Here is a 23,875-nt window from a genome sequence, read left to right on the forward strand (position 1 = left end):
AATGCAGCAGAGAAATTAAACATATAGAAAATAAAAGGAAATTATAGAACTAAAATGGAAAATATTTGAAGGAAAAAAATTCATTGGATGGGTGTGATAACAGATTAAACTGCCTGAAAAGATCAATAGACCCAGAGGATAAGTAGGTAGAAATTATTTAATCTAAGGCTAGAAGGAAAATTTCACAATTAGAGATATAGATTTTAATTCTATCCACTCATAAATTTATAGAACAAGTAGAATGTCAATGAGAATATATAAAACAGAATGGGAAAGACTAGAGATCTCTGCAAGAAAATTAGAGATACCAAGGGAACATTTCATGCAAAGATGGGCTCAATAAAGGACAGAAATGGTATGGACCTAATAGAAGCAGAAGATATTAAGAAGAGGTGGCAAGAATACACAGAAGAACTGTACCAAAAAATCTTCATGACCAGGATAATCACGATGGTGTGATCACTCACCTAGAGCCAGACATCCTGGAATGTGAAGTCAAGTGGGCCTTAGAAAGCACTATGAACAAAGCTAGGGGAGGTGGTGGAATTCCAGTTGAGCTCTTTCAAATCCTGAAAGATGATGCTGTGAAAGTGCTGCACTCAATATGCCAGCAAATTTGGAAAACTCAGCAGTGGCCACAGGACTGGAAAAGGTCAGTTTTCATTCCAATCCCGAAGAAAGGCAATGCCAAAGAATGCTCAATTTACTGCATGATTGCACTCATCTCACACGCTAGTAAAGTAATGCTCAAAATTTTCCAAGCCAGGCTTCAGCAATATGTGAACTGTGAACTTCCTGATGTTCAAGCTGGTTTTAGAAAAGGCAGAGGAACCAGAGATCAAATTGCCAACATCCGCTGGATCATGCAAAAAGCAAGAGAGTTCCAGAAAAACATCTGTTTCTGCTTTATTGACTATGCCAAAGCCTTTAGCTGTGAGGATCACAATCAACTGTGGAAAATTCTGAAACAAATGGGAATACCAGACCACCTGACCTGCCTCTTGAGAAATCTGTATGCAGGTCAGAAAGCAACAGTTAGAACTGGACATGGAACAACAGACTGGTTCCAAATAGGAAAAGGAGTACGTGAAGGCTGTATATTGTCACCCTGCTTATTTAACTTAGATGTAGAGTACATCTTGAGAAAGGCTGGGCTAGAAGAAGCACAAGCTGGAATCAAGATTGCTGGGAGAAATATCAATAACCTCAGATATGCAGATGACACCACCCTTATGGCAGAAAGCAAAGAACTAAAGAGCCTCTTGATAAAAGTGAAAGAGGAGAGTGAAAAAGTTGGCTTAAAGCTCAACATCCAGAAAACGAAGATCATGGCATCTGGTCCCATCACTTCATGGGAAATAGATGGGGAAACAGTGGAAACAGTGTCAGATTTTATTTTTGAGGGCTCCAAAATCACGGCAGATGGTGATTGCAGCCATGAAATTAAAAGACGCTTACTCCTTGGAAGGAAAGTTATGAGCAACCTAGATAGCATATTCAAAAGCAGAGACATTACTTTGCCAACAAAGGTCTGTCTAGTCAAGGCTATGGTTTTTTCAGTGGTCACATATGGATATGAGAGTTGGACTGTGAAGACAGCTGAGCGTCGAAGAATTGATGCTTTTGAGCTGTGGTGTTGGAGAAGACTCTTGAGAATTCCTTGGACTGTAAGGAGATCCAACCAGTCCAGTCTGAAGGAGATCAGCTCTGGGATTTCTTTGGAAAGAATGACGCTAAAGCAGAAACTCCAATACTTTGGCCACCTCATGTGAAGAGTTGGCTCATTGGAAAAGACTTTGATGCTGGGAGGGATTGGGGGCAGGAGGAGACGGGGACAACAGAGGATGAGATGGCTGGATGGCATCACGGAATCGATGGACGTGAGTCTGAGTGAACTCTGGGAATTGGTGATGGACAGGGAGGCCTGGCGTGCTGTGATTCATGGGGTCGCAAAGAGTAGGACATGACTGAGCGACTGAACTGAACTGACCATTATCACCTAAATTGACTTAATTGACAACTATACAACATCTACCAAACACATGTTTTCAAATATATGAGGAAGATTATCCAAGATGGAAAACAAGCTAGGATTTAAAATGAAGTTAAATAAACTTCAAAAAACTGATATCTTAGAAAGTATGTCTGTTGCTCTTAAGGGTTTTAGTCAAAATCAACTAGTAACATAGCTATAAAAGTCCCCAAATATTTGGAAATAAAATGTTACATGTAAATAATTTATAGGTCAAAGAAGAAATCACAAGAGAGATTAGAAACTATTGAATTATTATAAAAATATAGCACATCAAAATTTGTGGAATACAGTTTAAACTGTATTTATAAGAAAATTTACTGCATGAAATGCTGTACTTTACCAATAAAACATGGTCCAAGTTTCTACTTTAAGAAACTTGAAAACCAAGAGCAGATTAAGACCTCCATAAGTAGAAGGAAAAATTTATAAAATCATAGCAGAAGTCTATATAAAAGAAAACAAAGCACAGAGAAAAATTTTCAATGCTGAAAGTTAGTTCTTTCAAAACAGAACCCCAAGTGAGGCTGTTTAATAGTAGGAAGCAAATGAGTGGTATTATCACAGAATCTTAGAGATATTACAAAAACAGTAAATATTATGAATGATTTTATGTCAATAAAGGTAATTTAAAATGGGAATATTATTTTTAAAAATACCTATCCAAATTGACATTGAAGTGGAAAATCTGCAACTCTAATTAATAAATAGATCTTTATGATAAAGATCTCCCCTCCCCCTCAAAATCAGTCTTTGGGCCCAGATTTTGTGAATTTCATCACAAATGTAAGAAAATAAATATTTTAATCTTCCAGAAAACAGTGGAGGGATGAATAATTGCCTTCTTATTTTCAGAGGAGAGAATAACTTTTAATACCAAAACTTAAAATTATAACATGAATACCACCCCAGAAATAAAAATTAAGAAAGGAAAAGAAAATTATAGACCAATGATCATAGTCGTAAAGATTCTGAACAAAATATTATAATCAAATTCAGCAATTTAAAGAGGGAGAAGCATATATTCTAGCATTAAGGCTAAAACAATTTTGAAGTAAATGATTGCTTTCTTTGTCTACTCAATTCATTCTCAACTTATATTCATTTCTTCTATTCACTGGTCTCTAGAAGTATTCTTCATAGTCCGTGGTTATTTGTAATATAATAAATTCCATACAGAGTGAAGTAAGAAAAATGGATATGGTAGAATTATGGTGATAGCTAAAAGGGTTTGCATTTATAACATGTTTAGAGGTTTTGAGGGCTGAGTGCTGTTTATATGCATGACTACATTTAGTATTTACAACAGATGTCTGGAATATATCCTACGGTCATTTACATAGCTGAGGAAACTGATAGTCATATAAATACAATTGTCCCAGATCTCTTTTCAAACAAATGTATTGTAGAAATGTAACTTTCTCAAGAAGGCTACATTTTCTGTCAGAGGTAGAGCGACGGTCTTCCAAAGAAGTCCATGTCCTAATTCTCAGAACCTGTGAATCTGTTACCTTACTGTGGAGAAAATGCTTTGCTAATTGATTAAGATTAAGGACCTTGAGAGGGGGGAATTATCATGAATTATGCAGGCAGACCCAATCAAATCATTCAGTCCTTAAAAGTGGAAGAGGAGGGCAGAGAAATGGATCAGGGAGGAACAATGTAAGGAGCACTGCTGCTGCCCTTGAAGGTGGGAGCAGATGTTCCCAAGCCGAAGAATGTGATGGCTCCCAGAAGGTGAAAATGACCTTAATTTAGAGCAGGATTAAGGAGGCATTGGTCCAAAATTTCAAAGAACTGAGTTCTGTCGGGAACCCAGGTGAGTAGGAAAGGGATTCTCAGCTAGACCTTCGGAGAATAACAAAAGTGTGCTGACACCTTGATTTTTTTCAGGTGAGGTTCATGCTACACTCCTGACCTACAAAACTACAAGATAATACATTTGTGTTGTTTTAAGTCCCTAAGGTTGTCATAATTTGTTACAGCAGCCACAGGAAACCAATGCAGTCTTCAAATCATGTGTTATATATCACCACGTATTTCTCCTATATCTGGAACTTGTCCTCTTTGGCATGAAGCACTTTTTTTAATGTTGAAAGAAACTGTTTGATTATGTTAGAGGTCCAGAAACTTAATGTGAGAAATCAGTAGCCAGAAGTGACACAACCTACGGACATTTCTTCTTAGGTATGGGATCTCTCCAAGCACTACCGTAATGGAGGAGCCATGTGGGCCTCTTCTGCTCCACAGCTCCTTCCATTGGTGTTTGCACTGGGATAAGGGGGGAGTCTGCTGTTTCTTTCCCTCAGTAAATTGATCCTGGGCACCAGATGTTAGTGGTTAAACCTTACTGAAAAAGCTAGGAATACAGGCAAAGGTCAGTTTCCATAAGAATTTGTGAAGGCATCCCAGGACTGACATACAACCCAGAGCTTGTCCACAGTGATTAGATGCTAGTAAGATAATTCCTAGTCAAGCACAACTGTCTTAGGAGGCCTTAGTGCTAAGCGCTTCCTGGATAAGTCAACAAATTCTAGTCGCTGAAAAGAAGGAAGAACAATCAATGTCGGTGATATTGAACTACTCTTTTTCTTACTTCTCTGGCACAGTTAGTGTTTGATTTTCAAGATTTATTTCTCTTGCTGAGTAGTGTGATTTGGTCAGAATGTAGCAGGGACATATAAGTGGATAATGATTCCTTAAAGCATTCTGACAGATTTTCCCCAGATACCTAAAAATGTGTATATTTCAGAGTAAAGTTAATGATTTACCTCTGTTTTTATTATTTTTAAGCCAAGATAGCCGTCAAAGTGAACACAGGGGGTCAGACATGTGGGTTCTATCCTGGCCTGGTGACCCATTAGCACTCATAGGGACTGTGATTCCTTAGTGTGTTCTGGTTTGATTTTCCTTTCCTCAGTTCCTTTCTCTCTCTCGAGCTCAGTACCTGAATGCCTGAAAAAGCAGTTAGAGTCATTATTATTGTGGATGATTACATTCCTTTAATTTTTGAAAACTACCATTACAGCAGCAACCTTTCAAGACTTCGGGTAAAGCTGGAGCCCAGGCTGATGACTTCAGAAAGCAGGCTGAATAAGCATCATTTGGGTGCTGGTTGGCAACAGCTTGAAAACATCTTTCTGTTCTATTTACATGACTAGAAAGATAGTTTTGTTTCACAATCTCTGGTTTTACTTTCTGTCCCTTTTCCCCCTTCTTCTCTAATGATCCTAGAGAGACTAAGGCACAACAGGCCTTTCAACACTTAAATAAAAACTGCAACAGAATGTTGGCAATGTTAGGTGTGTGAAAGCAAAAACCACAGCATACACAACCACCTGTAGACCAATTGGCTTGACCCAGACTTTAGACAGTTCCTTAGTCATGCCCCAGCTTCTAGCCAGAACTTAAAAAATATATTGAGAATTCCCCTTGATGAATTTTTAATGTAACCAAAAACCACTGCTTACCACCCATACTTCCTTCCTCTTTCAAATTTCTAAAATGCTTGCCCCTTTGTCCTCCAATTAACATCCACTTTTTACTGGATTGAATACTAAATATATGTGTACTCTATTAATTTATCTCTCATAATTATCTACATTCTTTGCATTTCTAATAGATTTCTGAAATTTCTTATTTGCTTGGTAACAGCTATAAAATAGATTTCCAAGGAGAATCCCTTGACTAGCTATCAGGAAAGACAGCAAAATTATTGTGAGAACATGTTCAGATAACTCTAAGAAAGCAAAAGTGGTTACGTGGAAAAGTGCACTCAGATTTTGCAAAGCCTGTCACTAGGTGGTATTGCTCTGGGCTCTGGTGCAGATACTGCCTCTTCCCCTTTTGTTCCTAACCACTCCTCTGTTACTATTTAAATGGAAATTAAAGCAAAGCTAGCAAATAAAATGCCTTACAACAGAATGGTCTGTTCCAGGTCAGATCTAGATTGGAGAGAGGTAACTAAGAATATGTTTTATTGGTTTTATGGATAAAGTTACTTTGACCTCAGTGAAGGGAAAGGCTTTTTTGCATTTTATTCTATCCATATGTCACATGGAAGCATGGACTAATCAGTTTTTAAATACTGGATTATTCTTAAAGCCAGTTGATAAATAACTGTGACAATTTTAGGAGGAAATGGCTACTTTTCTTATTAATAAATCTCAAGTATAATAAACTGTTTTTTATATTGACACCTAAAGGGGATCATCCATTTGCCAGACAACTGAAAGTGTTACTCATTAAAAATAACTTCCTTCATCTATCTCTTAATTATTTGTGAAACACCTAGTATGAACCTGAAAACTGTAATATAAACTGAAAAGGCAATAATATTAATTACAGCAGCTGCAAGTTTTGAGTCTTTTATAAGTTATTGGTGCATTGCTATGTGCCTTTGATTAGGGAAGTTCCATTTAATTTTTAAAAATTTATTTATCTTTTTGTTGAAGGATAATTGCTTTACAGAATTTTGCTGTTTTCTGTCAAATCTCAACATGAATCAGCCATCAGTTCAGTTCAGTTTAGTTGCTCAGTCGTGTCCGACTCTTTCCGACCCCATGAATTGCAGTACGCCAGGGCTCGCTGTCCATCACCAACTCCCAGAGTTCACTCAGACTCACATCCATTGAGCCAGTGATGCCATCCAGCCAACTCATCCTTGGTCGTCCCCTTCTCCTCCTGTCCCCAATCCCTCCCAGCATGAGTCTTTTCTAATGAGACAACTCTTCACATGAGGTGGCCAAAGTATTGGAGTTTCAGCTTTAGCATCATTCCTTCCAAAGAACACCCAGGGCTGATCTCCTTCAGAATGGACCGGTTGGATCTCCTTGCAGACCAAGGGACTCTCAAGAGTCTTCTCCAACACCACAGCTCAAAAGCCTCAATTCTTCAGCGCGCTGCCTTCTTCACAGTCCTACTCTCACATCCATACATGACTACTGGAAAAACCATAGCCTTGACTAGATGGACCTTTGTTGGCAAAGTAATGTCTCTGCTTTTGAATATGCTGTCTAGGTTGGTCATAACTTTCCTTCCAAGGAGTAAGCGTCTTTTAATTTCATGGCTGCAATCACCATCTGCTGTGATTTTGGAGCCCTCAAAAATAAAGTCTGACACCGTTTCCACTGTTTCCCCATCTATTTCCCATGAAGTGATGGGACCAGATGCCATGATCTTCGTTTTCTGGATGTTGAGCTTTAAGCCAACTTTTTCACTCCTCTTTCACTTTTATCAAGAGGTTCTTTAGTTCTTTGCTTTCTGCCATAAGGGTGGTGTCATGTGCATGTCTGAGGTTATTGATACTTCTCCCAGCAATCTTGATTCCAGCTTTTGCTTCTTCTAGCCCAGCCTTTCTCATGATGTACTCTGCATCTAAGTTAAATAAGCAGGGTGACAATATACAGCCTTGACATACTCCTTTTCCTATTTGGAACCAGTCTGTTGTTCCATGTCCAGTTCTAACTGTTGCTTCCTGACCTGCATACAGATTTCTCAAGAGGCAGGTCAGGTGGTCTGGTATTCCCATGTGTTTCAGAATTTTCCACAGTTGATTGTGATCCACACAGTCAAAGGCTTTGGCATAGTCAATAAAGCAGAAATAGATGTTTTTCTGGAACTCTCTTGCTTTTTGCATGATCCAGCGGATGTTGGCAATTTAATCTCTGGTTCCTCTGCCTTTTCTAAAAGCAGTTTGAACATCTGGAAGTTCATGGTTCATGTATTGCTGAAGCCTGGCTTGGAAAATTGTGAACATTACTTTCCTAGCGTGTGAGATGAGTGCAATTGTGTAGTAGTTTGAGCATTCTTTGGCATTGCCTTTCTTTGGGATTGGAATGAAAAGTGACCTTTTCCAGTCCTGTGGCCACTGCTGAGTTTTCCAAATTTGCAGGCATATTGAGTGCAACACTTTCACAGCATCATCTTTCAGGATTTGAAATAGCTTAACTGGAATTCCATCACCTCCACTAGCTTTGTTCGTAGTGATGCTTTCTAAGTCCCACTTGATTTCACATTCCAGGATGTCTGGCTCTAGGTGAGTGGTCACACCATCATGATTATCTAGGTATACGTATATCCCCTTCCTTTTGAACCTCCCTCCCACCTCTCTCCCCATCCCACTCCTCTAGGTTGATGCAGAGTTTGAGTTTTCTGAGCCAAACAGCAAGTTCCCATTGGCCATCTATTTTACATATGGTAATGTAAGTTTCCAGATTACTCTTTCCACACATCTCATCCTCTCCTCCCCTCTCCCCATTGTCCATAAGTCTATTCTCTATGTCCATTTCTCCATTGCTGCCCAGTAAATAAATTTTTCAGTACCATTTTCTAGATTCTGTATATATGTACTAGAGTATGATATTTATCTTTCTCTTTCTGACTTACTTCATTTTGTATAATAGGTTGTAGGTTCATCCACCTATTGGAACTGACTCAAAGGCATTCTTTTTTATGACTGATTAATACTCCATTGTGTACATGTACCACAACTTCTTTATCCATTCATCTGTCAATGGGCATCTAGGTTGCTTCCATGTTCTAGCTATTGTAAATAGTTCTGCAATGAAAATGGGATACATGTGTCTTTTTCAATTTTGTTTTCTTCAGGGTACATGCCTAGGAGTGGGATTACTGGGTCATATGGTGGTTTTATTCCTAGTTTTTAAAGGAATCTCGATACTGTCTTCCACAGTGGCTGTATCAGTTTACATTCCCACCAACAGTGCAAGAGTGTGCATTTTCTCCACACCCTCTCCAGCATTTATTGTTTGTAGACTTTTTGATGATGGCCATTCTGACCTGTGTGAGGTGATATCTCATTATAGTTTTGATTTACATTTCTCTAATAAAGAGTGATGCTGAGCATCTTTTCATGTGTTTGTTAGCCATCTGTATGTCTTCACTGGAGAAATGTCTGTTTAGGTCTTTTTCCCACTTTTTGATTAGGTTGTTTTTCTGGTATTGAGTTGTATGTGCTGTTTGTATATTTTAGAAATTAATCCTTTGTCAGTTGTTTCAGTGCTATTATTTTCTCCCATTCTGAGGGCTGTCTTTTCACCTTGCTTATAGTTTCCTTTACTATGCAAAAGGTTTAAGTTTAATCAGGTCCCATTTGTTTACTTTTGTGTTTATTTACATTATTCTAGGAGATGGGTCATAGAGGATCTTGCTTTGATTTATGCCATTGAGTGTCCTGCCTATGTTTTCCTCTAAGAATTTTATAGTTTCTGGTCTTACATTTAGCTCTTTAATCCATTTTGAGTTAAGAGTAAGTCCTGTTCTACCCATTTATACAGATGAAGAAGCTGAAGTTCAGAGAGTTAAGTTTCCCTGAATCTTACAGGTAGAGAAAGATGGTATAAGGGTTTGAACCTAGGTTTATTTGGATTACAATTATAGAACATTTATCACTCAAGTGCACAAAACAACAAAGTCTTGACTTGTTGGGAATATGGAGATTAACAGGCAAGACAGACATGTATAGCTAAGGAAGGAAAATTTCAGGGGTGACTAACTCTGGCGTTTGTGTATGTGTGTGCACCCCCAGCCGTGTCTGACTCTTTGCAACCCATGGATTGTAGACCACCAGGCTCCTCTGCCCAAGGGATTTTCCCAGCAAGAATATTAGAGTGTGTTGCTATTTCCTTCTCCAGGGGATCTTCCCCACCCAGGGATCTAACCCATGTCTCCTGCATTAACAGGAAGATTCTTTAACACTGTACCACCTGGGGAACCAAATTGCTTAAGATTGTTTTTAGAAGCTTGCCAGAAATAACATAAGTGCTACTTAAATATCGTCCTTCAGGAATTCACAGAGCACGAATGAGTGTTAGCTCTGCACAGCCGCTGTGCTTTGAAATATCATCCAGAGCCCTTTGTTACTATGCTTAGTCTTAAGCTTGATACAGACATTGGAAATGAAGTCACAGCATTAACATTAGGAAAAGCGCTGTGTGCTACAAGTGCTTGTGGCGAGTTAATCAAGAGTGAATGGATTTTCTTGGCATAATACAAACATAATAGGGAAGAATAAATACTAAATAGAGAAACAAATTAATGATGAATGAGAAGAAAGTTAATTTATTTAAAACTTTAAGTAAGTGACTTTTTAAATAATTATACACCATGTTGTGCAGGATTATCCTAGCATACTGGTTATTTCCTGTTTCTCTAGGCACTTTGAGCAGCTGCATGAAGTCAGGTCACAATGGAACCATTTCTCACACAGAAGCAATAACTCATTAAAGACTTCTTCAGAAAGAAGCAGTGGTGATGCCTCTGCCAAAAGTGCTTGATAGAACCTGGGATTAGAATTTACCCTGGAAGAAGCTGGCTCAGTGTGTCATACAAACAAAATGCTTGTAATTGCGTGCTTCTAAATTGAAACTCTGGCATCTGTTGGAATATTTTTCTCATGCCAAGAAACCAAATGAAACAAAAAGTCAAAACTGAAGCTGAAAACCCAAGTACAGTGTAATATGCTAAGTACTAGGTTACCTTGCTTCTCCTTTGATATTTGGCTTTTGACCTGCCACAGAATGTTGTGGTTACTTTTGCAATATTGATGTATTTGTGTGGTCCATTTATAATTTAGACTGGACTTTACCTTTTGTTTTTGGAGAAATCAAGTAACTGCTTGTTTGTTATAGGTCAGCTTGATTCAGAAATTTAACTTTGCAGAACCCTGGAATCTCTTATCTTGCAGAATACCGGTAACTGAAAATTGGGAAGGGCAACTTGAAAAACCACAAGGTGAAATGTGTAAGAAGCGCTCATTTCCTTTCCCAAAGGAGAAGTGAGCATTTCCCTGTAGCCTTTACTCAAAGTCAGTGATATGTATTTTCCGCAGTATAATCAGCTTATATTTTTAAATCAAGGGGGTGAAATGATTTACATATTCTACTTTTATCTTATCTTGCTATGAATTATTCTCAAAATGAAGCTTAGTATAATCACAATTTAGGGTGCAAAATGTCCAAGCCAATAAAGTCCAAGCCAATACTTGTGCATAAAAAGGCTTAAAAAATTGGTATTATTTGTAATGGCTTAAAAAAAGGAAATAAACAGGCAGGGTTTTTCTTTTTAAATTGATAGAGATTCCCTTCACAAGAAATAAACTTCTATTTCAAACATTAGGTATCAAGTATATGAGGTGGTTAGAAAATCTTTCTATCATCAATCATTCTTCCATATTCTAGATGTATGTCTATAAAATCCTGCAAAACTTCTGAAAAAGTTTATCAGCAATTAAAGTTCAAACTCTAACCTGTTACCTTCTCCAAATCTTCCCCCCCACCCCATTTCTGATAGATCAAAAGCACTGTTATGTTCCTATTAATACAGAACAGAATCTAGGGATCTTTGGCTCATCCTTTTTTTGTTCATCTTTTTCTTCACCATCTCACTTTATAACATCTATACACATTCAGTCAGTCATCAAGTTCATCCATTTTCATTCCAAAATAGCCCTTAACTTGAGGTTAACTTTGACATTTGTAACAGCCTTGTATGTAGTCCTTAACATATGTATAGAATTCTACCTTTCTGTCCATCAGAGTAAGCCTTCTAACGAGCAAACTCTTCTGAAATTTGTTCACAACTTGATTTTCTAACGTGTCTGTTCACTACTCTGCCTCAGTGAAAGAGACCTGCTTGCTCTCCTAGGTTACATTCAAATTGCTTATTTCTCTGGCCTTTTTCCTGCCTTTTTCTCTACTCAAAAATAAGCTCTGCCTGTTGAAATCTTGCACACATCTACATAATTTCCATTTAATGATTTTCGAAAGCCTACATGAAACATTGTGAGTTCTATAGGCTGTTTTTAAAAATTGTTTTTGAAACAATTGTTTTAAAAAATTGTCGTTTGGCCAATTGTTTTACACATGATGTTATTCAGCAGCAATGTTTTACTTTCAAAATTGTGTTAAGCAGAGCCATATAGACATATGCATACAAATACATTTACATGTGTGAGTGTAAATATATATGTATATAATTTTGTTGGAATTTATTGATTTGCTAAGTTCATTTTGGTAACATTTATTTTCATAAAGTCAATAAGAAAGAAGACTGATGACTAAATTTGAAACTGATGATTATGAACAACAGATAATCTGATCCTGGTTTTTGATTGATTGTTTGTTTTTCTTAAACAACATCATTGATATGTATGAATAGCCTTAAATTACAGATTTTTATGATTTATTTTGCCATTTCAGACAAATCTGTCAATCAACAGGGAAGGCAGGGGAAAATTATCCTAATATCTGCATAGAAACACATGAGGAACAGAAGTAAAATTATTTATGGACTGTGTTGTGTTAAATTTACTATATAACATGTTTGAGTCCATTTTTTAAAGATGATCATTTGCTTTCAGGGTAACATTTACAGAAAAGTTAGGAGGCTCAGACAGAACTGCCTCACACCATACCTGCAGTTCCCTCCTATTATTAACATCTTATATTGGTAAGGTCCATTAGTTACAATTAATAAACAGATACTGATTCATTGTTACTAGCTAAAGTCCCTACTTTGATTATGTTTCCTTGGATTTTATGTTTTGTGCCTTTTATCAATTTTAAGAGAGTTTAGTTACATTTTAGAAATGAAATTTGAATATAATAGTGGAATTATCAAAATACTCTACGGATTCTTTAGTTTCTGTGGAGCATAGCAAAAACAATGTTCTTTCTGTTTAGTCTTGTCTATTATCTGTCATCCTCAGCCACCCTTTTTCAAATTATTTTTCTCAATAAAAAATTATGTTCTCTCCAGTTCACTAAATAAAATGCAGTGTTTAATGCCCTGTGCTTCTGTTGGCTTTCTGCTTGGATGATCTCTTTCTCTGTTTGTCCAGCTAGTGAATTTTTTATTAATCCTCTAAAATCTAACATAAGAACCTTCTACTCTATGGCTCCATTCCTTAAAATGCCAATACTTATTCTATTTTGGTTTTAGGATCAGGCGTTTTTGTCAAATATTCAAATTTCTCATGTATTTTGTTTTGACATCACTTCACTCTCTATTTGACTAATTTAATACATTTCCATTTCCTTTGTATAGATATGACATACAGAATTTGAGAAAATTACACGTTTAACTAAAGGGAAATCCTATAAAATCTGGTAAAGTTCTGATGTGTGTGTATTTGTGTGCATGAGTATAGGAACTTTCCTTGGTTTTTTTTTCCTTTCTGGCCTACAGTTAAGTCAATAGAAATGAGCTGAATTTAACCATTGCAACCATGAGAATTTTTAGGTGACTATTTTAAGCTTTATAGCTTAATATTACAAAAAGATTTGCAATTTAGAAAAACTGGATTTGGGGGATTGATAAAAAGAATACCATTAACATAATTTTTTGGAAGTCCAATATAATTTAGTTATCACTTTGATCATGAGCAATAATAGTTCCTCCCACTGAAATTTAACCCTGTAAGTGATGCTAATACAGCTTAGAGTAGGTTGCAAAACGGAAAAAGGTTATTACAGAAAAAGATGATAATTATTTTTTATAATAACAGAAACCATTTACATTCGAATAGTGCCAAACAGCTATTGGCTTCTTACATATCATTTAATCCTGAGAGAAATTTATTCATATTGGCACTAAAGACATTGCTATCTCCATTTAGAGTTGAGGAAGCTGAATGTGAAAGTGATTAGGAAGCTTAACTAAGGTTATACAACCATTGTGTTACAGAAGAGAAGTAAAGTGAAGTGAAAATCACTCTGTCATGTCTGACTAGTCGTAATCCCATGGACTATACACGCCACGTAATTCTCCAGGCCAAAATACTAGAGTGGGTAGCCTTTCCCTTCTCCAGGGGATCTTCCCAATCCAAGGATCAAACCCAGGTCTCCCACATTGCAGGCAGATTCTTTACCAGCTGAGTCACAAGGGAAGCCCTACAGAAGAGAACCAGAACTCAGATCTCTAAAGGAGCCCAAGACTAACATTTTTCCTAGCAGCAGATCTCATTCTATAACTCAGGCACTTAATATTTACCAGGTGATGTGCTGGGTTTGGAGATCCACATATGAAAAGTCATGTTTCCTTACAATAAACATTTAAATTAGAAAAAAAGAAAAAAAAAAGTGAATTCCATTTCTTTTTTTTTTTCCTTCCCTGACTAATGAAGAGGCTCAAGGGCTGAGTTGTGCCCAAGTGTTGGAAATAATAGGAGATTAAAAAAAGAAATAAGTTTTGGGAGGCGTGAATTACAGAGGAAAGTTTCACACAGGCTGTTAATTAGATAAATACCTGAACTCAGTCGCCGTGGAGATGAGAATGGGAGACAAGTTCAACATAACATTTGGCAAGAATTTTAACAAAAGTCAAGATGTGACTGGATATTGGGAATGAAGAAAAATGGGTAGTTGAAGAAAGCTGTTCACATTATTTTTCTCCAAATAGGGAGTGATAGAGCATTATAGTGAAATGAGGGTGGAGTAACACATTAACTTTTTTCAGCATAAACTTCCTTTCTTACCACGGCTCTCCATCTTCACTGATGACATTCTTGCCTAAACTTAAGCCTTGATTTCTCTATCTATACTTTTTCTTTCTCTGAGTCAATATAACAATCCAGAGGCAGAATCTATTTTCATTGGAAGTGGGAGAGTCTTCGGGGATTGTCTGCAGAAATAGGATTCTAGGAGAACGTGAACTAGTTGCCAAAACCTTATAGAGGGTGAACAGTTAGGGATGAGAATACTGCAGGACATGAAGACAGGCTAGACAAGCTGGTTTCAGCGAACAGTGCACAGCACTTGGGGCTGAATTACGAGTCCTGAGCTCAGCTGACCCAGCAATAGGAGCGCCTGCTTCCAGTAGACACAGTGGATGTGGAAACCACTGAACGTGCTACAAACAGCAGTCAGCCAGAGCTCATTCGAAGAATGAGATAAGGAATAGGACTTGGATATACAAATAAAAGTTGTGGACTAGATGAAACCTGTGGCTATTTGGCAGTGATAAAGTGTTGCTTTTTAAGCAGACTCTGCATGATTTTGTGTGGGGAAACAATGAACCCTGTGTTTTTTTAACCTCATTGCCTACTTAGCTTAACCTGTTAATTTTCCTACCTGAAAGAAATCTGAATAGAGGTAAGAAAAAAATTGCTTACTCACCTGCTGCCTTATGAAAGTAGACTCTTAAAGACTTGCAATTCTGGCAGCCTGTTCTTAACCCTTGCTTGAACAAACTCAGGATTTATCCTTACTTTCCATTTCATCTACAAAGCTCCACCTTAAACCTCAGCTCCTCTGCAAAATTCTGATGATTGATTTAACCAGTGAATATTTATAAAATTAAACAACATCTCTTCTCATGAAGGTTTCTAAAATGTCCATCAAGAGAACTACTCTATATATTTTTGATCACTTAACAATAAAAATAACATAGATAATATGGGATTTAATAAAACCAAGTTTCTCATTCACAAATTATAAACACTGAAAATTTTTATTCATCCAGTGGGTGAAACTGGATGAAACTATCCATCCAGCACCAAGAAATATTTTATCCACAAAAAGTAGTTTTTAATAGCATAAAAATATTTGAAAAATACTCTTTATTTTTAAACAAAAAAATACTGTTTATTTGTTAACCAGTCTATTATTTAGTAATTTTTATGAATCAGAAACTCAGATTGCTGTATAATTTCAATCAGGCTAAATTTTTATGACAGCCTGTTTTTGTACCGTTACATACAAATTTCATATACTTTTCCATTAAATAATAAAATATTTGGGAAAATAGCACTAACCTTTATGGGAAAGCAGTTTGTCAAATGATTCACCCCATTTTATTGCTTCTTCTGGGGAGATTCTGTTTGAGAAACAAAATGTTTTATACTGGAGCATGCAGGAAGTCTATTTATGTATCTGCTGCAATATATGTTATCATACCGCTCTTTTTGGTCATATTTCACAGGATTTCTCCTTTGATTATTATATGAAAGATCAAAAGTATTAGTCAAACTTCTTTTGGATTTTGCCTATCAGATGATGTGTTAAAATAACATTATCCTCTCTTGAATTATTTTATTTCTAAACAGAAAAACGAATCATGTCTTCAGTTAAAAACAAAGAAAAGGAAACCAGGTCAGTTATCTTTCTTAATTCATCAAATAGAAGAACCTAAACTGACAGTATCTTTTAGTCAAACTTTTTTTTTTAACTGCAATTTCCTTGAAACTTTTACCACAATATGCAGCAATTTTTAAAAAAAAATAGATACAGGAAGTTTGACTAATTAAGCTTTAAAGGTGTAAGAAATATGAAATGTTTTTAATGTAATAAATGTTTTAGAAATGATAATTGAGAGAATTGAATATATTTGTCGTGTCTCTTTTATTGGTCATATTTTCTGTTTGGAAGAATTTGTATTATCCTAGTATATAAGCTTATTCCATTTTCTTTTTAAACTGAAGAAATGGCTAAAAATGACATGACATCCCTTTTTGTGTTTTGCTTTATATTATACCCAGGGCGTTTTTTCCGAACTGCTGAAGAAAGAGATGAATAGCACTTTTCAATGACATTATGCACACTCTTAATGAGTATTTCATCAGTTTATAAGGAGTAAAATATATCATTTAAAATTGACAGGCATATAATTTTAAAAGAACATCTTTAAATTTTTACGAGATTATTTAATTCAAGCTATTAAAATAGTTTAATTTTATGGAATATTTCTAGTTTTTTTTGAAATGAGATCTCTAACCTTTCTTATATTACTGTATAATTTCCAATAAAATTGGAATCCCTAATTTCCTCTTTCTTAAATCTTTAATGATAGAATCAGCAAAATGTCCCCACAAATAATTACAAGTTATTCACCTTGTTTCTTTGGCCAATTGCCCAGATCTACTGGAGGGAGTATCATCATAAAACACAGGTTTCTGCACCAGAAGACTTAGCCTATTTCTTTTTTCCTTAGCTCTGTAATGAAAAGGCATTAGCTTCAGGACAATTTGGATGACAATTAAAATCTCTCTTTCTGACTGTCAAATGGATTTGTGACTGATAATAACATGAACACCCTTTCTCACCCACCTCCACTCCTGACACACTCACAGTGGTCTTCTTGAGCGTCTTATTTAAATACTATGTTTGTGAGGAATTAAGATAGCACATGTGAAATATACTTATTTCTCCCCCCACCATGACTATAAAATATTTGAGATTATATTTCAGTAAGTATTATTACTGGTTCTTCTGTGTGGTTAAAATTGTTGGACTTAAAAAAAAAGAACACTTTAGATTTAACAATTGTTTACTCCTAATAAATACTTTTTTTCAGTTGTAATAGTACAATCAATATATTTTCAATCAGATATTTTAAAAACAACTGCTAACAAATATTCAATGTCAATCATGTTTTTAAAGGTAAAACGCTGACTTTTTAAATTATGATTTTACCTGATTTTGGCTTCTTTGCTTGTTTCTTCTTTTCCTGAACCGTGTATTAACTTGAAAATAGTTTTTTCTTTTGGTTCGCACATACTTAATTGAGAAAAGAAAACCAATGATGTTTCCATCTTCTCTAAAATGAAGAGATGTCTAATTTATTACATCTTTCACTTGTTAATGCTACTGCCTCATTATACATAGTGTAGTAAAAAGTTATCTCGATTCTGTCAGCAAACTTTTAAAAAAAACAGGAGCTTATGCTTCTGTCTCTGCAAAAATATAGAACTGAGGAACTGAAGTACAATTCAGTCCAGAGTTGTTTAGGGAAATGATACTACAAATTTGCAAAGGCTTCTTGGTCTCCAAGATAAAGACTAGTCTAACCACAGTGCCACTTCTCTTTCTAGTTTGTGCAACCAGATGATGCTTTAATAGACTCAAATGACACTGTCATTTCCCACAGGAACTTTTTGAAAAGGACTTTAACGTGTGTAGTATGCGTTAAAATGTATCGGGGCAAAGTCCTACACTAATCATTAGGAGATATTTCCTTTGTTCTTAAAAAAGTATTTTTCCTAATTTAATTACATTGAATTAGGTAAATTACATTTAGTGACATGTCATGTAATATTAATCACATTTGCTTAACATAATGTGTCAAAATAAGAATATAAATCATAGAGTTTCATAGTAGAAGAGGGAAGTTAAGAAGCATTTAATTCAATGATTTTTAAACACAGGTCCATGGAATGATTTTAGACATTCATAAAATTTTTACCAGTCCATGATGAAAATGGAAAAAAAGATAATATGCAATTTTTTCTTGAACTACATTTATTTTTAATGTGAAGCACTTATTTTGAATGTCTTTTTAATGAAATGTTTTTAATTTCTTTATGTCTTTAATGAAATATTTTACCTAGACATGGCAGTGTGTATGATTGTTTATGTTCTTACTAAAAAAGAAATGGCAACTGTATGTTTGCTCAGCCTCCATTTTCTTTTGTTTCATGAATCCCAAATACCTCAGAAATGCTAATGTAGACCATAACTCACACTAAAAAGAAAAAAAAACAAAAAACCCCAAAACCCTGGATGCAAGTATAGTAAGTGATTTATTCTTATAAAGTCCCAGAGGTTAGTAGAAGAGGAGATCTGGAATTATCAGAGCCTTTGATGTCCAGTAGCTTGTGCTTTAGTCCTTCCAAATCTTCCATCTCCAGCTGTGAATGCTTTAATTCCTCTAAAATTCTATATATTAAAAAAAGTTAGCAAATCTAAAAGAAAATTTATTTCCAATCTTTTGAGTAACTGATTTTAAGAAAATAGTTGTTATTAGGGATTATTCTTAGGGACTCACTGGGCTCCCTCTTAGGGATACCAACTAGGAACTAAACACATTTGCAGAATTGAAATTAAAGAGTTTTAGTGTATATTTATATATACACTCCTGATTCTATAACTTTTACTTTGAACATATTTTAAGTTCATGTTGATTGAAAATTGAGTGTTAAAAATATTATACATGAGGGAATTTTATATGTCAAGTCTAGCTGGAAATAGATGTTGATAATGCAGGTACATTGTCATCATGAAGTCTTCTGTTCTCTACGTGAATGAGGTCAAGGGCAGAGGAGCCAGGATATCTTCTAGTCCCTAAGACTGAATTTGAATTATTATATCCAGAGGAGTGAGAGACAGGAATTTACTATTTTCATAAGATTTGCTGAAGTTGTGTGTCAGATGTGCTCTATATAGGCTGATAGAACTATGGAGACAGAGATTGTAAAAAACAGACCCAAGTTAATTACATCAAAGGCCTGTCCAAAGATCCGAAGAGAACTGGGAGATGTATGGACTTCCTCTGGGTGTATACAGAGAGGCGGAAGCAGAAGAAGGGTGGATGCTACATGATGACCTGAGCTGATGATCCTTCTCTGGGGTGCAGTTATCCTTTAGCTTGAAGAGTATTTTCAAAAGGTAGGTTCCTAGGTTGACTGTTGATTTTTTTTTAAATTGTGTTAAATTTCAGCACTTTTAAGATGTTACATTTTTGTCCCCTGGTTCCATTATCCCCGATGAGAAGTCAGTGGTAATTTGTATCACATTTGTTACTCTTTTTTCCCTTTTACTCTCTTTTCTCTTTTTTTTTCTCTGACTACTTTCCAGATTTTTTTTTTTTTTGGTTTTTTAATTTCTGAGTTTTAAAAATTTGAATAAGATGTGAAAGGTGTTCATTCATTCTATTTGGGATGTATTTAGCTTCTTGGATGTATGGGTTTATACTTTTCATCAAAACTGGAAACTTTTAGGCATCGATTCTCCTTTTTTTCTCTCTCTCTTCCACTTTCAGAAACCCCAGTTGCAGCTGTGCTTGACCCCTTGACATTGTCCACCTGGTCACTTAGGAACTCTTCAGTTTTTTCAGCTTCATTTCTTTCTGTTCCTCCAATATTTTTTCATTTCTAGGTCTTAATAGAAAATTTCACCAACCTTTTCTTTCTCAGTGCTCTAATCTGTTGTTAGATTTATTCAGTAGTGTGTAAAATCTCAGTTCAAGAAATTTGATATTTTTACAGTTTGCATTTTTCTCTTCATTATGTTCTTTTTCTTCTAAGTACTTGAACATATTTAAAATATACCTGTATTGAAGTCCTTTTCTGAAAATTTGTCTCTGTGGTTCTGGGTCTGATTTTATACTGATTTTTCTCCTAAAAGCACATTTTCCTACTCTTTCAGATGTTGAATAATTATTTATTGATGCTGAACATTTTGAATTTTATAATAAGTATCAGGACTTTGTTAGTCTTTATTTAATGATTTTAGAGTTGGTGTTGGTCTGGCAGTTACCTCAGTATTAAGTTTGTCCTTAAAGACTTTTATTTAAACTTTGTTATGGTGAGCCTAGAATAGCCTTAATTACTAAGATACAAGGATTCTTAAATTTCAAATGAATTCTCAGGGTGTTCATTAAAGCTTTTCTATTGTGGATGTTAAGTACTCGAATGTCCCTTAGCCCTGTGTGAGCTCTGAAAATTAACTTATTTCTTATGATTGGTATCCTTTGTCAATACCCATAGTGTTTTATCCTGCATATAAGCTGCTTGGTGTTCAGCCAGGCTCAAAGGTACAAACCTACAAACTATTTGAGATCTTTCTAGTACTTTGTCTTGCAAATTAAACCTCTCTTTTGTTCACTGAATGTAGATCACTATTTCCTCAACTCGGAAGAGTACTTTTTGCTCTATTTAAAGAATACCCCTGTAAACTTCGTCTCTAAATAAGACTTACATTTCTTCCCTGCACTGAAGTCTTTACAGAAGGCTGTTGAAATTGTATGGTCCACTTCATCTGTTTTCTGTTAAAATCACATATCTATGTTGCCTATTAGTGTCTGAAAACAGTTGTATTATGTATTTTTCCAGTTTTGAAGTTATTTATGGTAAGACATATGTTATATCAGTTAATCTATCATGATTAAGGCCATCTTTGTGATAAACATATGTCTGCTTCTTGTTGTTTAGTTGCTAAGTTGTGTCTGATTCTTTGGGACCCCATAGATTTCCCAGGAGAGAATACTGGAGTAGGTTGCCATTTCCTTCTCCAAGGGATCTTCCCGACCCAGGGTTCAAACCCATGTTTTCTGCATTGGCAGGCAGATTCTTTACCACTGAGTCACCAGAGAAGCCCATATATTTATTACATTACTGAACTCCATTATTGCTATTATTGCTCATAGAATTACTTACAGTTTTTCAGTCAGTTTTCTTGAGTCTCTCAATAAACAGTTTCTTTATAAATATTAGTTTCAATGACCCTTTACCAACTGTTATACTCTCATTTATTTTCCAGCCTAATATTATTGTTTTATAACTTCAATATAGAAAGTTGATTAGAATCTTTGTCTTTTCCTTGGCATAATGAGAAATTAAAACCCACTGAAATGAGGCTCAGACTTATATTTTGTGAATATGTGCATTTATGTGATTATGTTCCTTGTTCTCATCTTTTCTTAGTATAACTTAACAAGGAACTTCATACATTTCTTTGCTTATTTTCACATGAAATTAGTTTTCTTGTATTGTTAGAAACTAAAGCTAAGAAAGTTTAGCTTTTGCTTATCTAATTTTGATAATTATGATATGGTAATATTGGTATTATCATTCTGAGACTGCTTTTAAAAATGAATAATTAGTTGATGTTTTTATTTACCATTCTTTGTGTACTTGAGACGAGGAATTTTTAGTGCAGAATAAGGGACACACAGATGCAATAAGGAAGAGTTTAATTAAAATCTCATTAGTCTTAAAGTCTCATTTTATCAGTATAAGTTTAGGAAGTTGTTACTCAGTTGGTTATTCTTTCTAGTCTTTTACATTGCATGCAGTTGGGATATATATTTTTCCTACCTATAAATATTTCCTACCTCTTTACACTGCAAAGACCAAGATACAATGACTAATGCTTTAGTAAAGAGACTCAGATTGTGGTCTTAAAATGTCACTTCTCACTAAAAGCAATCTAGGTTTAGTGGAGACATTGCTGAGGTCTGAGACAGGAAATGTACAAGCTGAGCCTGGCAAATCTTGTTATTATCAGTTAGAAAGTTAGCTGTCAAAGGCTAGTGGAGTCAATCAAAATTATTCAAGGGCCAACTTTGCTAGTCTTCTACTAATCAAAGTGAGACCTTTCAATTTCAATAATATTAATAACTAGAATGGATGAAATAGATCAAACTTATTTATATCTATGGGTGCATAGTGGTATTTTAAAAGAATTTTCTACTTTCAGAGGATTATAAAAATTAACCCATTAAATCGAAAACTGGTTAATAAAGGGAGAAATTAAGCAGTTATCCTACATTTCTTATTAACTCTACCAGGGGTGATCAGTCAGTGAGAGGAAGTATTTTTTTATTAAAAATTCTAACAAACAAGTAAAAGTGAAATAATACCATTAAAATCTCATTTTTTTAAAAACATCAACAAATGATTAGATAAAGTGTTAAATTACAATGGTTGCTAGGATCTCAGAAAGAGACAAGCAGACATCATGTGCTTCCAATAGCTGTGACATATTCTCCTTACAGTAGAGATCAAATCTGAGTTTGACCCAGTCTCTGGACTCAGCTGCCCACTTGCAGGCATGACAGCTAAACTCTAAGGATAAGAAATGGCGTGAAATAAGGGGGTGGAGGTTGGGGCAGGACTGTCTCTTTCACTCAACCGTACACCAAATGAAAAATAAACAGCTGAATATGTCTTCTCAAATAAGGGACTAATTGCCCAAATAGTTCTACCTGAAAGTCTGTTTGATGTTATCAAGGAGACACCCATGTTTTACTACCAATCAGGTACTCAAAATCAAATACTACTGGTACTTTACTAGCAATTTTGAGAGTAAACTGTATCACTTAGCATGAGGTAAGGGAACTCTGAAAGAACTTACATTCCCCAAAACTAATCAAGTCTACCTTTCCATAATTATCCCTGAACTACTTTCAATCAGAGCAGCTGGGTTATTTTTCAACCCAGCAACACAGTGTGACTACTGGCTTACACTAGTTCTTCCAAAATTCTTTTCCTCATTTGAAAAATCAAAATATTATTACTGCTGCTTATAATCATAAAACAAAATTAAGCTGAAAACAAATTCCTTGACTGCCTCTAGTGCAAAAGGGAAAAATTACAAACATTCCTAACATATCCACAGTGAAAATATTACATTGGGTTTATTGGAGAAACACAGACAGAAAAGCAGCAAAGCATACAGGATTTTCAACATTTGTGTTATTCCACGTAAGAGGATGCCTGCCATGGGTTTCTGCCTGCAGTGCAGGAGCCACAGGAGACACAGGTTTGATTCCTCAGTCTAGAAGATCCCCTGGAGAAGGAAATGGCAACCCACTCCAATATTTTTGCCTAAGAAATCTCAAAGACAGAGGAGCCTGGTGGGCTATAGTCCATGGGGTCACAGAGAGTTGGACACAACTGAAGTGGCTAAGCACACACATACACAAAAACTAGATATTTCACAGAAGGGCTCTAAGAGTGAAGTCTCTTTTCAATCACTAAAAATATATTTAGGAAAGGAGGACAGATGGCATCTGTGTGTCAATGGGAGAGTCTTAGTTGTGGAAATACCAGAGTTCACTTCTCTTCCACTGAGCTAACTCACAACTGCTCTGCTAAATTATTTCTGAGCTAGAAGAAGAGGAAATGACCCCTGAGTCCATCCAGGATTGTCTCTACTTATTCCATTCTAACCTGAAGAATTCCCATAATAGAGCTTTACGTATTTGTTGTTTAGTCACTAAGTTGAGTCCAACTCTTTGCAACCCCATGGACTATAGCTCACCAGGCTCCTCTGTCCATGGAATTTTCCAGGCAAGAATATTGGAATGGGTTGCCATTTCCTGCTC

The 23,875-nt window shown here is 35.6% G+C and overlaps 1 protein-coding gene across 2 annotated transcripts in view; it reads right to left on the reverse strand.

Moving 5' to 3' along the window:
• The window catches only part of RGS18 (regulator of G protein signaling 18), a 30,273-nt gene extending 12,405 nt beyond the window's left edge, over positions 1-17,868 (reverse strand). The window contains exons 1-3 of one of the 2 annotated variants that reach the window (XM_069544553.1): positions 17,464-17,868; positions 16,882-16,983; positions 15,807-15,868 (exon numbers count right to left, since the gene is read on the reverse strand). In XM_069544553.1, the coding sequence (XP_069400654.1) occupies positions 15,807-15,868; positions 16,882-16,983; positions 17,464-17,582 (283 nt within the window). In that variant the 5' untranslated portion in view covers positions 17,583-17,868. The remainder of the gene's footprint in view (positions 1-15,806; positions 15,869-16,881; positions 16,984-17,463) is intronic. The other variant, XM_069544554.1, reaches the window with a different exon arrangement.
• Positions 17,869-23,875: the final 6,007 nt, after the last annotated feature.

This window comes from Ovis canadensis, chromosome 12 (genome assembly GCF_042477335.2).
Source record: "Ovis canadensis isolate MfBH-ARS-UI-01 breed Bighorn chromosome 12, ARS-UI_OviCan_v2, whole genome shotgun sequence".
Classification (NCBI taxonomy): domain Eukaryota; kingdom Metazoa; phylum Chordata; class Mammalia; order Artiodactyla; family Bovidae; genus Ovis; species Ovis canadensis.